This window comes from Pseudovirgaria hyperparasitica (genome assembly GCF_010093815.1).
Source record: "Pseudovirgaria hyperparasitica strain CBS 121739 unplaced genomic scaffold EJ05scaffold_17, whole genome shotgun sequence".
Classification (NCBI taxonomy): domain Eukaryota; kingdom Fungi; phylum Ascomycota; class Dothideomycetes; order Acrospermales; family Acrospermaceae; genus Pseudovirgaria; species Pseudovirgaria hyperparasitica.
The window spans coordinates 358,168-375,693 of record NW_022985565.1 but is presented as its reverse complement, the minus strand read 5'-3'; the positions used below and the strand labels follow the sequence as shown (position 1 = coordinate 375,693).

At 48.2% G+C, this 17,526-nt stretch overlaps 5 protein-coding genes across 5 annotated transcripts; 2 read left to right on the top strand and 3 right to left on the bottom strand.

Moving 5' to 3' along the window:
* Positions 1-379: 379 nt before the first annotated feature.
* On the bottom strand, positions 380-2,680 carry EJ05DRAFT_150626 (uncharacterized protein). The gene is made up of 4 exons (XM_033739315.1): positions 2,382-2,680; positions 1,588-2,328; positions 1,262-1,539; positions 380-1,208 (listed from the first exon to the last, which is right to left on the bottom strand). The coding sequence occupies exons 1-4, from the start codon at positions 2,561-2,563 to the stop codon at positions 445-447; spliced, it is 1,965 nt and encodes a 654-aa protein (XP_033596605.1). The 5' UTR covers positions 2,564-2,680; the 3' UTR covers positions 380-444.
* Positions 2,681-4,101: 1,421 nt separating this feature from the next.
* EJ05DRAFT_444041 (IDO-domain-containing protein) lies at positions 4,102-5,689 on the bottom strand (the record flags this gene model as incomplete). The annotated part of the gene is made up of 5 exons (XM_033742107.1): positions 4,102-4,272; positions 4,331-4,633; positions 4,680-4,837; positions 4,885-5,195; positions 5,244-5,689. The coding sequence occupies 5 exons, from the start codon at positions 5,687-5,689 to the stop codon at positions 4,102-4,104; spliced, it is 1,389 nt and encodes a 462-aa protein (XP_033596604.1).
* Positions 5,690-8,013: 2,324 nt separating this feature from the next.
* EJ05DRAFT_494553 (extracellular metalloprotease) lies at positions 8,014-8,917 on the bottom strand (the record flags this gene model as incomplete). Its single annotated transcript, XM_033746202.1, has 3 exons — positions 8,014-8,418; positions 8,468-8,671; positions 8,798-8,917. The coding sequence occupies 3 exons, from the start codon at positions 8,915-8,917 to the stop codon at positions 8,014-8,016; spliced, it is 729 nt and encodes a 242-aa protein (XP_033596603.1).
* Positions 8,918-9,931: 1,014 nt separating this feature from the next.
* EJ05DRAFT_504261 (uncharacterized protein) lies at positions 9,932-10,474 on the top strand (the record flags this gene model as incomplete). Its single annotated transcript, XM_033747537.1, has 1 exon — positions 9,932-10,474. One exon carries the CDS (start codon positions 9,932-9,934, stop codon positions 10,472-10,474), a length of 543 nt encoding a protein of 180 aa, XP_033596602.1.
* Positions 10,475-12,247: 1,773 nt separating this feature from the next.
* EJ05DRAFT_504260 (uncharacterized protein) lies at positions 12,248-17,026 on the top strand (the record flags this gene model as incomplete). The annotated part of the gene is made up of 4 exons (XM_033747536.1): positions 12,248-12,859; positions 12,907-13,438; positions 13,499-15,693; positions 15,752-17,026. The coding sequence occupies 4 exons, from the start codon at positions 12,248-12,250 to the stop codon at positions 17,024-17,026; spliced, it is 4,614 nt and encodes a 1,537-aa protein (XP_033596601.1).
* Positions 17,027-17,526: the final 500 nt, after the last annotated feature.

Sequence of the window (17,526 nt, the reverse complement as noted above, 5' to 3'; positions counted from 1 at the left end):
GATCGGCCACCCTAAGATCTCAACTGCAACGAGACATATATGCCTTTGATCTGGCGACCACCCTTTCAGATTGTTTGAATCAATTTTAGACGCAGCCCATTGTTGGTTTGTTGTAAGCCAATGAGGTTTTGATTGCAAAGATGAAATTCCAGCCGTTCGGCTCGCTGCTTTGGAATATATGCGGTCATATCACGCAGCGTATGCATGCCTTGTTCGTGGCAGTAAGAATGACATCTTGCGTAACCATGAATGTATTCACCTCAGTTCCCCTGAAGTGTCCGTATGCCTCTATCACGTGCAATGCCTCGTCCTAGCTCTGCCCATATAGTCTCTGTGATATGCTTACACCCCTAATGACCAAACGCCATCTATGCCTAATATCTATAGCAATCGAACTCAATCCTCTTATGACCCTCATAAACCACCTCGCCTAATGCACCGGAATTAGAACATCTGAAATCCAAACGCATTCTCCATACCCAACATCGAATTATCGAAGGGCATCTCGTTGAGTGCGCGCTGCCACGCAGCATCGTCCCAGATACAAGTCGGCGCATAAATCGCAGCATCTACTGTCTGTGGGTCCAAATTCTGCGTTGGGCCAACAGGCTCATAGTACCCCATCGTCGAAACTTGAGTACTAGGTACTGTCGTCGCCGATGTCGGACAGGTTGTGTCTGTCCCTGTTGGCACGATACCGGGCGCGGTCTTCAATTCGGTCTCGGTGCCGGACATTTCGTCGTCATCCTCGTCTTCGTTCGAATTCTGCTTCTGACACTCCATATTAATGACGTTCTCGACACCGTTGTAGAAATACTGCCAAATATCTTCGCTGTCGTCGGGCACGGCGGCTTTACGCCCATTCGTCACTTCTTCGAGAATCTTACGCGCGCCTAGGGCAATACCGTCGAGGTCAACCTCTTTGCGCACCATAGCGCTGTCCCAATTGGGCCCAGCAGGGAGTCCAGTCAGTTTCGTCAAAAGTAGAAACGCATACCAGATTGTGGTCCATGAAGGTAGAGGTAGATGTTGACATATAGGGTAGGGAAGCTTGAGGAAGTATTCTAACAGCTCACGGGCTGAAGTCATCAGTGCCCAGAGCTGTGTCGGGTCGAGACTTGATTGTGTGGTTGCCTCGACTTGATATTTGCGCAGGGATAACTCGTATATGGACATGGAGAGGGATTTGAGCTGTAAAGTGAAGCGGTCTAGAGTTCTGTCAGACCTGTCTTGCTGCATGGACTGTATATTGCATACTTACAGTTTTCGGCAGGGTCAAACTCTGGAAGACTGTTCTTGATGTCAGACAGCTCTCTATGAAACATTTTGATCATCATATCAAGCATTTTATCGCTACTACGTTGATTCTCCTCTTCACGGTTGCACATCTCTTCCACCCTGGCGGCTAGGGCTTGCGTTTGGAAGTATGTTCTAAGCTTTGCGTCGGTCGGGTACTCCTTCCGTGCTTCAAGAAGATTGCAACACTGCATTACCCACGGTGTCTGCTTCAAAATGCAGTGTCTCCGGAATATTGAGGCGCTGAGGCATGATTAGCTACGCTACCTCATTGCAAGTGAAAATACATACCCCGGGTACAAGAAATACAAGCCTAGGAAGGCTCTGTGTTCAGCAGAAGTCCTACTCTTTTTTACTGTGTCGAACTGCCCAGGAATCTCGTCTTCGCTCAACCCTGTATCTTGCGCAGATTGCCGGTCCAAACCCATATCAGACACCATACTAGATGCCATCTGTAACAACATGAAGCTATTCTTACTTTGAGGGACATGGTAATGGTACCAGCAGATATGAACGAGAAGGCCTTGTAGAAGCTCGAGACTCTTTTCCTCGTCCTCAAGAACCCGCTTACTGATCACTCGCTTCGAGTCACGCAGCAGTAGTCTTTGCAACGGAAGTCTGTCCTCGAGACACACATTCATAATAGCAAGAAACAAAAAGGGGCATTTGTGACGTAGATCTTCTGCACTCATTCCTGGCGGAATTATGACAAAGGGAAAGTGAGGCTGCTTGTGCACTCGATACTTGTGGAGCAGTCTCTCAGCTTCATCGAGGGAGATGAGGCCTCGTTCCACGGGATCAGCGAATGCATCGAAACCAGAAGTCAGGGGTCGGCGTAGAGGTGGGCTATGTCGTCGGCGAGGTGAACCATGTTCTGTATACACACTTTGCGGAGGTAATGAGTCTCGCGCAGAGTAAGATGTCGTTGGTGTCGGCTGCTCGAACGGTTCACTACCTGAGTGTGGAGAATGTTTTTGTGCGGCAAGTGCACTGACAAGCGCCTCCACTTTGGCTTCCAGTTGCTCAACTCGTCTGGCTCTTATCAGTTATCTCCGCAATGTTGCTTCGGTGCAACTGGCACGTACGTAGAGTTTGTACTTTTCGTTTTTCGTGGTTGCGTAAAGTCATCAAAGTTACAAGGGCGCTTTAGCCTATTGCACCGCTCGCATACTTGTTGATCAAGAAGCAGTACACATTTGGCTTTGGCGATCGTGCAGCGAACACAAGCGGAACGACGCGGGTTGGGCGTTTTGTGAGCCTTCTGCATGAATAAAACGTATTAGGTGTAGAGATACACAGTAGTAAAGGATACGCATCAGGAGACGGAGTCGTCCAGCTCTTTCTTTCCTTTCGTTGTCGCAGATTTCGCCGCAATGCATACGAGTTCGGACTGGACGGAGCCGGACTCCGTCTCCGCTTTTGACTTACCGTGACCCGCCTAGGGTGGCTTTGTAAGCAGATACGGTATCCATGGATGGCTCGGGGGTGACCGACAGTTGGCTGGACAATGACACCTTGGTATATTGGTTTTCTTCATAGAGAACTTGGGAAGCTCTCAACTCGGACAGAAAGCTCTACATTGTTGCTAGTGAGAGATATCTACCAGTCCCAAGTATCGTTGCCAGGGTACTATGGTTTGATTATAATCTTCATACTGCGTTCATCTTTCCGGCCGTTGTACTACTCGATGGAGGTATAGCCCGATCCTCATCTATCCCAGATTCCGAAATCTGTCTTGATGGCGACGACGAATCTCAATTAGACATGCCTTCCTACCGCTCGCAGGATTTGAGATACTCCAGGAGCACATGAGTTCGCGAGATGAACAGCAACATGATGTGTAGATTATTGTACAAACATCATCTAGAGATCGGCCATGCGCACGAAAGATCCCACGCATACCAATCAATGCATTCTAGACGTTGCTATCATTAAATAAGTACCAAGGATTTATGCCATGGCTGGAATAAACTACGCAGCGTTCGCACCCGCCTTATCCGAAAATGACCTAGCAATCAAGATGTCATTGCACAGAAATTGTTGATATATTATCATAGACTTGGGACGAATCTCACAGAAGATGACCAGTATGCCATGGGAAGCATCGGAACTACTAGGCTTCGTTATCTGTGTTGATGTTCGTCTCCCAGGAAGAGCCGCGGCCAGACAACGGGCCTGCGTGAATAGAGTACGTATAGTTAAGAGAAGTAATCAGCTTGCGCATGAAACAGATATACGACATTTTCTTGCTGAGACTGAGGTACAGAATCGGCCTTGTTCTTAGACTTCTTTATTTAGTAGTATCACAATGAGCGTGAGGAACGATAGCCTTCCATTGTTATAGTGGGCTTTGTACCGACGAATGCTAGTATACCGAGTCTGGGATATATGCAGAGGAAGTTTTTCGAAGATCAGCCACACGACTGAGGAGCAGCCGTGAAGCTATGCGGACCGAGCACAATATGGTGACTGTCTAGTGCTGGATAGTCAAGATCTGCGGTATGTGAATGCGGAATAGAGGATGTTGACAGTGTCATCGTCAGGATAAAAGTAGAGGAGAAAGATAAAGAGCTTAAAACGTCGTTTCGTTGCGATAGATAAAGTTGTATAGGCGCTATAGTGCAGATAACTGACGTGCTCAGCGATGTTAACAAATTCGACTCTCTTCAGGGTTGGAATTAGGCGCGGCTCATGCACCTTTGGATCGGAAGGGTTGTTTTGCGATATCTATGTTAGGGAGATTGCTAAGCTACCGTAATTTGACTGCCTGCCTATTTTGCAACTTCAAATCATTCTGCACCACGCTTACGAAGCTGCCACACCCCTTTCCGCACAGTATTTTTGCACTTCCTTTTGCAGAGTCTCATGCTGTGTCATCACATTCGACAGAATTTCCTGAGTTCCTGCCACACTGGCGCAAAATTTAGCTGACTCGATCATCTGGTTCATCACAGCCTGAAGCTGGTTAGGAAGCCACTACATATGTAAGCTGAGTATTCTCTGGGGGTTTGCAGTGTCGATCATCAATGCTTACCGTAACGATAGGACTTCCCCCTGTGGCTGTGGGGTGTGATGTCCTCTTGAGGATGTACTCTCTGGTGAAACACCAGTGACGCCAGCGAAAATCGCGCACCTGGTCCAGAGCTCGCAGGTAAAGGGCAGCTGACTCGGAGTCGTTCAGGGCGAAGTCCTTGACACCCACGCTGTCCGCCATGGTTTTAACCCCTTCGAGAAAGTCTCGATGATTACCTGGTCGGTAGGCACGGAAGTCCTTTAGGATCTCCGTCAATGGCGTCGATGGCATACTTATCTGGAGCAGATTATCGCACAGTGGGATCTATATTTGTCAGTGTGATTATACGAGTATTGTTTGGGGATTGTACCATGCTATCGTTTGCACCAGACTCGCCACGGAAGCTTACAGGATCCTCGCTCACACCCTCGTAGATCACACCATTGGGGAACATAGATTGGCTGGTAATGCCAAAGATGAATGTTCGGAAAGTGGTGTAACCGGCAGGCTTGCTCTTTGCCCACATAGCTATCTACGGTTAGAAATTTTATTTCCTTGACACTGAATAAACATACTGTTCATGACGGCGTTAATTTTGTCCAGTGCCTCTACCACTTTACGCATGCCATGGTTGAACATCTCTCGATCTGACTGTGCAACGCCATCAAGGACGCCGATTGACCCATCGACGAGACCACCTGAGTTCTTCACCATGGCAACATGTACTAGAACGAAGCCAGCTTCCGACGAACTAGGGTCAAGCCCACGTTCGAATGCGCGGATTAGACGCAGGTTGTCGTACGCAAGACCTTGCGAAGCATCCGCTAGTTTATAGTTGAAGAGTGCATAAGAGCCAGCATACTCCATGAACGGCTTGAAGCCGGCGCTGATGGAAGTCAGTGATGGTGCCCCAATAATCAGAAGAGAAACATACATTTCAGCAACTTTGACGATTGGTAGCGCGATTACGGAAGGCAAGGTCTGCCTTCCAAGCCCGTATTCGAGCCCTTGCATAAATCTCTCATGACACGGTTCAAGTAGGTACGCAGAAGCCAAGAATGAATAGTCCCTGTACAGTGCGTTCATCAGAGGGAGGTTGTCGCGGTATTTCTCAATGGCATTGGATAGATCGGGGAGCTCCTTCATGACAGTATCGCCCAATTTGTATTCAGCGAGGAGACCCGGAGTACCAGAGGCAGTAACGATTGGCATGCGAGTGAGAATAGACTCGAGAGCATGGAAGTCCGTAGGAAGCTCGACAACAGGTTCCTGACGAGGGAGAAAGCCTCGTTCCGTCGATACCATGAAAGCCGGAAGTCCGGTATCATCCTTCCGAGTATCGACGAGGACATTGAGCTGGGAGAGTGCCGATGATGGCATGATGAGTTGAAGAGAATATCAAAGAGATGGAAGTCTGATAGAATGGAAGTTTGAGTGGGAAGGAGAGAAGAGCGTTCTGAGCCGCTCCGCCCTTACCGGCGGTCGCTTTTATGGATGAAAGTTTTCGAGGCCGGAATGGCCGGAATATCTTCCGTTGTCCTTATCTCAAGACTCTCACCCTCACCCGGGCCCTCCGAATCCTAGTACGTAACGCCCTGGCCAACGAATCTCCACCTGACCAGAAGTATTTTTATTGTCAACCAGAGACAGGCTTTCCGTCGTCTGATAACCGTTGATAACCGTACTGTCGTGTCGTTATTGGCTCTGTAGCCACCGCTCCTTCACTGGAACAGCATGGATGATGCTCTCAATGTCGTTGTCCTGATTGTCCAGCCTCTAGCATGATGCCATAGTCCAGATGCCTCTATTCTGATGCGCGACCACGAGCCATCCCAGCGAATAAATGCCTCCTCTGGTAGGAGCAGACTTCCTATCAATCAGTTCAGTTCAACTTTAGGCCTCTAGTTGAATTGAACTGAAGTACTTCAACTCTTACCATCATAGAATTGAATTGGACTGTCAATCCTAGTAGTAGAATTGAAGTTGAACTGGACTGGACTGAAGGATATTAGTAAGATTAGCTAAAAGTCTTAAAGATAGATGAAATTTAGTATTTTGAGGCTATATATCTATATTACCTATATAGTAATTCTTAATATAAGTAAGTAATAAGCTAAAAAGAGGATATATTTATATTATTAATATATAGCTATTAGTATAGAGACTTTACGTGGGTTTTTACATGAGAGAGTAAAGAATAAGTCACGTGTCGTCACGTGACTTTCACGTGACATATCACATGATAGTTTATTTTAATGTATCCAGCGGGAGTCACATGAGATATCACACGATATATCACGTGGTGCGTCACGTGACGTTGCATCACATGACTTTCTTCTGATAAACCTCGTCGAATTACCTAACCTCAAGAGGATATCTACCTATCTATATATAACTTCAGTTCAACTCAACTATTAGCAACTCAATCCTACCCTAGAATTGAATTGGACTGAAGATCCAACCCTTGGCAAGAGGCCTCAGTTGAACTGGACTGAGTCAATTCTGGAGAGGTAGAATTGAAGTTGGACTGATTGATAGGAACTCTGGGTAGGAGCCCGATCTCCCATGCTTTTGGCCATGCTACTTGACATCAACAGAAGGGGACAGATCTCGATTTCTCATCCTTATTCGGCCCAAAACTCAGGAATCCCATGAACGCCTTCTGCTCTCAGGTAAATGACTATGTGACGCTGAGGTTGTTAGCCGACGTATCGCTTATTGATTGGAGAGGTTGCTATATGCTGCGTCCTCAATGTCTTGGCGCTAGAAGACCTCTAGTTCTCCCTGCTTATCGCGCCAAGAGACAAGGCAGCATTACTCCGTGCGCAGTGGAACCAATCAGACAAGCCAAGTATGAAATGCATGTGGCTAAGGGGTAACTCTAAAAAAGATAAATAAAGCAGTATCTCCATGGTTCTCTGCCTCTGTTATTCGATGTCACCAACGCCTCTCTGAAAATAGTTTGCGCCCTCCCCATCACCCGTGCCTCTAGGTGTCGACGCTGCGTCAGCTCTCCTAAAATTGCCGTTCGGATGACATAATCACTCCATTGCCCATACGTGACGAAGACACGTAGGGGATCAGGGGCTGTCAAGGCTAATACATTTATCTAAAGATAAAAAGTCGAGCGAGTTGGAAAGGATGGGAGACGAGGACCGGGAGGATAATATTTACGCTATAGGTGCATCCGGCGACGAGCTAGCTAGAGATGGAGCAATGAAGTGTTATATAGGATATATGAACGAGGCTGCAGCGACGTTTAGTCCGAACACATTATAAGAAATGGATTGTAAGAGGCAAATTGCATTCATATCAGCCTTAACATCATTACTACTTCACAGTTTAATACATTGACGGCATGATTAGATGCGCGAAAGATGATGGCCCTATCTTCATTCTAATTACTAGAGGCCTGAGATACTTAATGACGAAGACTTTCGTGTTCCTGCCGTGCATCAAATTGCCATCTACCCAAACCAGTACTAGCCGTATTTTGAGAACAAGGAAATGTTACAAGAATAACTCCATGAATCTAGCGAATAAACTATATATGGTCTCATCTAGATAGTGGTATAGACACTTTTAAAACATCAAAGTTCCGACCTAATCATTGACACCTTAACACCGTAGCCTACTATAATCTAAAAATGTGAACGCGCCAACAGGCCACAGCATAACAAGACATAGCGCTGACCTCATCATTATTAACTACTGATTTGTTCTGCGGCAGCCGGTGCTCGATACTGCTGATACATGTTATACATTCTCTGCTCTTGCTCAGGTGTGAACTCCTCATAGCATGAATCATCGGAATAGTCCATATAGTTATTTACAGCGTCTAGGCCTGGCTGGTCTGGACATGAATCGGCATTTGTTGGACACCCGGATGTCGGTCCCAGCTGCTGAGGAGTGTCAGAGATCCCATCGCCACCAGATGAGCAGCTCTGATCTTGGAAGGTATGGAAGAGCCCGAACCAGTGTCCGATCTCGTGGGTCGCTGTCTTCCCTTGATCAAAGGGCGCCACACCGCCAGGAACAGAACTCGCGACAATGACACAGCCATCATGGGCGATGACATCTTCAGTAGGTTCTTCCGGGAACTGGCAGATCTAGTTGGCAGTCAGCATCTCGACCGTTGCAGCTGTGAAGAATACCTACTCCTAGATATCGTCGGTCTGATACGATGTAGAGGTTTAGAGTAGCATAATCACCTTGGTGGAGTGCTTCTTGCATTGGCCCGTTGGTGTCCTGAGTCGCCCATTCCTCATTGACAGTGCGAGATACATTCTTAAGGGTAAAAGTAATATTGTGGACACCATAATTCTCGTTGATGACTTCGATCTGCTTGGTAACGACATCGTCCTGAGATAGAGAACTGGTCAGTCTTCAAGCACTCGTCACAAGTCCTATTGTCAGTCTAGTGACAACTTTGCGCTAAAGCGGCTCCAAACCACTGTCGTCGCGCTGCAAATCCACAGAGGTACATACCGCGATATTACCATCCTTAACAGATTCCCCAGAAGAGACAATATGAACGTAGACAGGGATGTTTATATCTGCTCGATCCGCAGCTGACGTGAAGTTACCCGCCAGCTCAGCCGAGCGCATGCTTCCAGCAGCGGCAACGAACTTCTCAGAAGCAGCCGAAGAACATCTGCTACGTGAATCACGCGACGATATGAGGGTCGGATTTGCGACAACGAGAGAGAGTAGTGCGGTAAAGCTGACGATATGGTGGTTAAGAACGAGCATGTTAAAGACTTTAGAAGTGACACAACCAATGAGTGATGGCGATAGATACGAACTATGATTGTCAAGGGACTAGAATTTCTATGGTTCTGGGCACATGCTGTTGAGTTTTATAGTCTTGTAAGACAAGTACTCCCAGCATGACTTGCAAAGCACAGAGACGCCAAAGAGCATGCTGGTGAAGTCTCCGCAGAGGGCCGTACACATCAAAGGTATAATTATTTCCCCAGATGATGGCTTGTCCAGCCCAGACAAGAAATGCCCGGCTTTTGGGTAGGGAATGAGGCAGGTTCCATTTCACCAGTAGAGCAATACATAGGCAGCCAAGGCCTCTGTGGAAGACAGCGTGTAGACGGATCGCCACCCGTGGCGGAATGCTGGTGTATTTTGAGCCTCATCGGAGGAGATAACTTGAATTCCTAGGCGTATTATGGCTGGAAGCCGGGTAGATACACGACATACAAACAAGTCGACGATCCAAGGTGGACCTCCGATAAGCTACCTGAGGAGCATATTTCAAATTGGAAGGCTATGGATGAGTCTGAATCGTCTCGAACGATGTGCCAGGCGTCGAGCGCGGGTTGATCATATGATGATTGTATTGTTGAGTTCGAATGAAATTCATCGCGTCGATGCCATGCTTTCGATGATAATTGGAAACGATGTTCGATGATGTTCAGATAAAGCACAGTCCGAACCCTGAGGCTTGGACCACAACAAAGCTGGAGGGCTGGGGCTAACCCGCACACTTCCCCGAGTTCAGCCTAGCGGACGTTTTTGATTCAGAATTCACGTCACTACAGAATAATCAAGTCTACTATTTGCAACAGTCCTTCCACAACGGAGTGGCATCGCTCCTCCATCTGAACCCAAATGAACTCAACAGCCAGTATCCCGAAAAAGAGGCGCGTGGGGCGGCCCTCGAAACCTCTGTCTGAGTGCAAATCCCGCCTACCTAAAACCAGCAAGACTCACGCAAGTGTCCCGCGCGAGGAAAAGCTCAATGTCATTCTGTATATTCTAGACAACCGCAATTGGGTGCATGATTTCAGGCCACATGTACGAATAAGAGAAGGTCAAGAACGTGTGGGCGCTTGGCGTCCCCCGAACAATCTCGAGGTCTCTCAAGCTTTCCACGGCAGGTATTCACCGACGACGATAGGAGACTGGTGGAAGAAAAGAGAGTTACTGAACGAGTCTCGGCCTCGTAGTCGGCGGTTAGCTAAAGGAACGAAATTGCCAGAGAAGATGATGAGTACAACCGAAAGAGAAAGTACAGGCACCGCCCCTCCAGATACAGCTGCCGTCAATCAGGAAAAACAGGCCGCGGTCTCTCCCGTCCCGAGTCTTAGTATTGCAAACAGATTCGTCGTATATACAGCAGCTGCAATGCCGGCTACCATGAATCCATCCTGATCCCCCAATGCTATGCTACACAGGTATGCGCTCCATCGTTGTATCGTCACCACCTTCACGAACCTGAAAGCATAAGTGGCGCAAGATGTCTCCGCTACCTGAAATGGATACATTATACCATGTGAACCATGCACATATCTTTCAACGTCAATGACAGTAGTATTCGTACAGAGTGCGATCTTCGGCTGTCTCTTAGGCAACCTTCAAAGAATGGCTGACCTCTCGCGCTACTTCAGCCCACGGGTACAAGAAGCTGTAGTCTGACTCCGGGTATATCACCAACTTAGCTTTCTGATTCTTCTACTGCATATCGAAACTATCTACGACTGGAATTATGAAGTAATCAGAGCCTGTGGGGTCAAAGCTGGTACGAGAGACTTCCTGAGGCGATCAAATGAGCTATTTGATATTGAATCGGGACTACTCCAAACCACGACAGCAGTTTGCAACATTGGCAAACCCATACGAGATAAGATTAGAGCGATCTTTACCACTAACGACTATATCTCTGTATGGATACGCTCCCATGTCGATTGAGGGGATTCCGCCGGGAGGGAGAAAAGCATACGGAAGCCGATCTCATAACCTGAATTTTGAGCCATCAGCAAGCTCTCACATGGCCTTCAACACGGTCACCAGTATCTGAGATTATGCATTGGCCAAATTCTGGCGAAAATCCTGCCACAGGAATATTCTAACAAGTCTCTTAAGGCGCACATCGAGTGGGAAGCAACCCATGCTGAAACCGCGAGTGTCAACTTGCTTCATTCCTTCATTCCAATGTTCGTGAGAAGGTCGAAAGCATGTTCGATCATGCCATTGACTGCATTGTCGATGGCTCCTGTGCTTTCCCCAGCTTTCGCGTCGTTGAAAAAAACAACGCGCCGTTATTAAGCGATACTGTTGATCAAGAGCGGGTCCCAATGGTTCATGATACCCGGGCAGTGCATGTCGCATGCACTGCGAGGACCAAACAAAAGGGTCCAGAGACCGTATTTTATTATGAGAAGGACTCATCTATTACACGCATGATCAAGACGTAACTGTCATTATATCTAACAAAAATGCTACAAGGCGGAGTGGTAAACGTACAAATCGTATAGCTAGGATTCCGACTGTCTGCACGACGTGTACTAGTCAGTCGCCAAGGTCAGGAAAAGTAGTACTTAATTTCTTATGGATGACGGTTCAACATTGTTGAAAGATTGCGCAGCAGGATGCTGACAGAAGATGGAAGAGAAGGACTAAACACTCAGTATCAGAGCAAAGGTGAACGTGAACGTCATCATAACCGCGAGCGCTCTCTTGTACGTGTTGGGCTTAGGCAGACTAGCCCCTGGCCAAACATAAGCAGGGATCCATTGTTCCGCCCACCATCAGCCAACATGGCAGCCACCACGCCTCACTTTTTACTGATACCTCATTCGCTGGAGCACATCAAGCATCTCCGCTTTGCCCATGGATTGCACTTGGAGCCCAACCTCTTGGCCACTCACTTAGCACTGCGCTGATGCTTCAACCTCATCGTCACTTCAACTGCCTATAATCATTTGTGCGCCTCTGTCTAGTCTTATTCTTGTGTTGACGGACTCATCAAGTTGCGCTGTATTATCACCCTCTATTACATCTACCACGTTCATCTGACACTGCTGTTCTCACCACGAGCAAACATTTGCCTCACAGACTTGCCTCACAGTCGCGATTCGTGAAGCCCTCTACTTCACTATTTCAACAGAGTATGCGTGCATAATTGCTACGACTCTGTCGTTTGCTATGGCAGCTAGTGACGAGAGTGCCAGAAGCGCCGGCTCCTCTGACCTATACGATTCAACGTCAGAAATCGAAAAAGAGCCTGGCGAAGAGATACACATTACCGAAAATGTGAAGCGCAAAGCAGAGGATTCTTCTAGTCCTCCACAGAAAAAGCGAAGGCTATCTCAGGGCACTTCTCGCCCTGAGAGTACTCCTGTTCCTTTCTGTGTCAATCTTCCGCCAGATATCTGGCAGAATGTATTTTCTTATCTTCATCCTCAAGACCTCGGTCGACTTCTCCAGGTCAACCGTGTTTTCAATTTGTACTTGACAAGAATTCGCGATCTGTCCGGGAAAGCCTATTTGACTTTTCCAAAGTTGCAGACTTCTGAGGCCGTTTGGTCTAATTCTCGCAAATCTTACGAGTCTCATTTTCCGAAGCCTTTGATTGGAACAACAGAGCTGGATATGTGGAAACTTGTCAAAGGTCGTCGCTGCCAATTCTGTCATAAAATAGGCCAGCCTCAAGGTAATAGTACCTGGGACAGAGGTCCAGGCCGCACTGGGGTTCGGATTGTATGGGCTTTTGGGATTCGATCGTGTGGAATGTGCTTGGAATCAAAGTGTCAGAAGGTAATCGATTCTATCTAGTCGCATCGCCAGCTTACTTACCTTCATAGGATACGTCTCTACTCATGTCAACTGCTTCGCCGCTTCTCCCTGGCCTTCCCTTCATCTTCTTGACGCAAGACCTGCACGTCGTACCTGCATCTACACTGCACCACGCGTCACCGCCACCAACAATACAATTACGCAAGTGCTATTATACAACGCAAGTGGAACAAATACAGGAGGAATTCATCGCTGCGAAAGCGCTCGGGCAAGCAGCTGCGGAAGAGTGGCACAAAGGCCTTGATTCTCGAGGCAAGACACGGCTGTCCGATGCAGAACGCTGTGAACGTTGGGAGATCAATCATGTGCAAGCGCCCAATACGAACAATAAAGTTGGAGCAGCAGCGAAAGCCGATGCGCCTGCAAATATCGCAACTTTACCTGTGTCGACGAATCCTGACCCTCGTTTGTGGCATACCTCTGCCCCCAACTCCCAGCATCCAATATATTCGCCTGCGCCGACTGGATTCGCAGGTCCCTTCAACGCGCCCATACCTATATACAACGGTCCAAATCCTTACGCGTACGGGACTCACTCAAGTTCGTCCTACCACTAGAATCATTAGGAGAAGACCAAAGCGAAGACTAACGATCATCTAGTGCAACATCCGATGCCGCAATCACAGCCGCCATACATCCCAAACTCCTACACACCCACATATCAGCAAACTCCCTACGCTCCACCTCCCCTTCCTACGCATCCTGCCCAAAGGCACGATAGGTCATTTCGGGATGTGACAGAGATGAAAGCTCTACGCCGCGCAGATATTGAAAGACGATGTGAGGCGCTTCACCCTCCTATCGCTCCGAACATCCTTCGACATATGGATTCTTTCAAAGCCGCCATGCAGATTACTACCCCGATGACAGATCGTGGCTGGGAGATGCTGAAGCCCAAGCTAATTGCGCAACGCGAAATAGCTGAGGAGAAAGAGCGTCAAGACGCTGCTCACAAATCTTTGGTCCAGCACAAAGTCTCTGATCGACGTCAGCAAGAGATCAGCCAGAGGGAACTGAAAGAAATTACGGATAGAGAATGGGAGGAAGCTCAAAAGCCTCTAAGAACACAACTGGGGCGCTTTGCTGACGAGATTTTAAAGCAGTGGGATTTTGGAAGCAAAGTCACGCGGGAGACTGCTCCGCAGTTTGCTGCGAATGTCATCCTGCACGTACGCAATCGTTTTGTTGAGGAGAGCGAAGAGCCTCACACAGCATCTGAGACAGAGTCAAATGATACTAACTTATCACGGCGTAAGCTCATTCTCGAGAATATGAAATGGGTCTTCGATCATAAGGTTAAACACATTACCGACAAGTTTCGAAAAGAACTTTTTTTATGTAACGGATGTGAAGGAAATTATAAACACTATGGCTTTGAGGGTGTAATACAACATTACGCCGCAAAACACACTAGCACATTGAGTGTTGGCAATGTTGTTGTCGCCTGGAAGGAAGCTGAGTGGCCAGAGGAATCTCCTTTCATACCGGATCCCTCCGCCGCGAAGGTCTCTCAGCAATTCGTTTCGAACTTTCCTGCGGCGTCCAGAGGAGCAAGTATTACACCCCAGATGTTCGCGCATATGCCAAGACCCCTATCCCAGGCCAGTCCTATGTCGGGCTATGGCCAAAATGGAATGTATGGACCATTCCAGCCACCTCCAGGACAACCTATAATTCCAGGCTACAGATATGATACTCACACTATGCAACAGATGTCCCTTGGCGTTGGACCGTCAGGACAGTACTACCCTGGATCTCCTCCTATGCAACAGGGGCCATCTCCATTCCACGGATCCACCAGGCCTCCGGACCAATTAACTTATAGCCCTTCTCAAGTTAATGATAACGGGATTCTCACTAGCAATGCATCGAACAGGTCTAGCTCGCCCCAGGCTCAACCTCCCCAGAGTGTGCAGAACGTCCCAGCTAAAACACCAGGCTCTCCTCAGGTACATGCCGTGGTGGAAAATATCTCTGATGAACAGGTAAGCGTCTTTGCTCGGACCTTCATTGATGTCTGGTCCACACTATCCGGTGTTGGAGATCTACCAAACTCCGTGAGGCTGTACGTTACCATCAATGTTGCTTCTTTATCCTTTCAAAAACGTAACGGTCACTGGCCTAGTATTGATCTATTCGTTGAGGCATTGGAGCGGAATCCTCTACTTACCCCGCACAAGCACTCTGGAGGCCTACAGTGCAAGTCCTGCCCAGATGTGAATGTCGCACGTACCAATCCGCGAGGTTTCCCTATCTTTGATGACAGCATCGGGTTCAATGTTTTATCGCTGGCATATCATTATAAGCATGAGCATTACCGGAGCAGATCGTCGGACCATGGCTCCGAGGGAGCTTCCAGTCAGCCAGACTGGATAATGAATTTTGTCTTCTTGCCACGCGAAAATTTCATTGTAGACCTGGCGCAAGCGGAAGGAATGGACGACACAAAGATTAAGCTCATCCGAGAGGTCTTTCCTAAACTCTTCACTATGGATCAGCCAAAGGTGTCGACGAGTGCACCCGGCGAGCCTTCTGCTCGTCAAACAATGACAGTTTCTACCGTTGAGGATGATAACATGGCACAGCGTCGTCCGGTAAGACTTATAGCACCCGCTTCCGGGGGTTCTGGTGAGGATTACTCTCCGCAATCTGGATCTCCACAGTTTGGTCCCGACGAATATGATCCTCGTCGGCCTGCCATGGACCAAAATGCTCGTTCCTATGTGCGTTCCCATGCCCGAAGACGTCCATATATGGTCCCTGGAGAAGAGGACTTTCGAGAGCCTGTTTACTACGTAAGTTTGATTCTCCCGCGCCTCAGATACTGCATGAAGACTGATCTTATATGCAAAGGTTCCAAGGGGGTCATACGAGGACGAATATACCTCTCGTCGTGGATACTATACGGAAGAGGATCCTTGGATCCCCGTGCGGACTGGAAGTGCGGGGCGTCGCGTTCGTCAAGACCGTCAATACGCACCGAGGGACCATGAGCGGTCTCATTCTCCGAAACCAATTGCTGAACCAGTCCCAGACCGTCGGCTTCCGTCCGGACAATCGTACATACGCCCGAATGTTCTGGATATGGACGAGACCGCTGCCGCAGAGTTAGCCAAGGAAACTGCTGCAAACAAAGGACCAACTTCACCCGAAGGAGCTGAAGGACCCGAAGGCGAAGCGGACAGATTTTTAAACGATCTTCTCAATTCCCGTGACGACCTGGAGCTATATAAAAGTCAGGCGGAAGAACGAGATCAGGCCCGGGAGGAAGCGCTCCGCGCCCAATGGGAAACTGAGCGTAGACCAGAAGAACCGGAGAACAGCTTCAGTCCCAGGGAGGCTCGCATCTATCGTGACGGCCTGCCTGCGACGCATACTGGCGCATCAACAGCTTCATCACACGTACGTGGCCGGAGATCGGAAGACTTTCATACAGGTGGACGTGGAAGGTCACCAGACCTGCGCGGAGAATACCGACCAAGACCACCGGCATACCGTCGTCGGGAACGCTACGTGGAACCTGTCCCCGCATCTCGGTATGCTCGTTATATGCGTGTTTATCGAGAGCGCGAAGAGCCTGGTCCTCCGGCTCGTCCCCCACGACCACAGAGCAGATATGAGCGGTACGAAGCTACAAGACGACAAATCGAGCGATCACAATCACCTTCACGCAGAGTGTCAGAAATGCCAGAGAGTTTTCGAGAGCACAGTATCAATCCGGATAGATCAACACAAGTCTCACCTCATGAGCCAACGCCTATGTTTGAGGACAACTATTCTCCTGCACCACCTCTGCGGCGATATCGTTACGCCGAGCCAGCACCCACCACGTATCTCGATGAGTATGGTCGTCGAGTGCAGATGATTCCTGTTCATGAACCTCACTACGCACCCCGTAATCACCGATATGTCAGTGACTCTCGCTACGAATACCTCCCTTATGAGCGAGGTCATAGACAGGAGCACATATATTACGAACCCGCACCTGTTCCTGTACCTGGATATGGTTACCCTCCAGAGAGACGGCCTTTTGTTCCACCAGAGAGGGACGGAATGTCCTACGAACCAGAATTACAAGTAAAACCGGAACCTGCGGCCACACCGGCCTCTTTTGTAGAGCATCCTTAGTATCTGCGTCATTGCTTTCTTTCGCACGTTCTTAAGTGGACTGTTACAATTGGATGAGATCACCGTGTTTGATCACAAGTCTTGTACATCAATTTTGGTAAGCGCGGAGTTTGGCGATTGAACTGGCCCGTTCCAGATACCACAGGACCATCATATCTTATAGGCTATTTTCATATGACCCGATAACGATTATATGCAGTAATGTACCCTGACGTTGCTGAAAGTCGTTCCAAAGGACAGCGTGTCGTCTCCGTAGACATCTCGTAATGTTTCTCTCTTCGTTTACTATACTTATTCCTCCAAGCATGAATTGCTAGTCGAAATGTTAGTCGATATTGTCGAAGCGTAGTATTGAGCATAGCTATGCAAGAAAACGCGTCTGTGACATCCTTTTATCTATAGTATGTTCATGTTTGTGGCTTAATTCTATAATCATAGCAAGACATATTACGACAAGAGCAAGATGGCCACTGCATCTTCTCTGAAAAGGGTAGTACGTA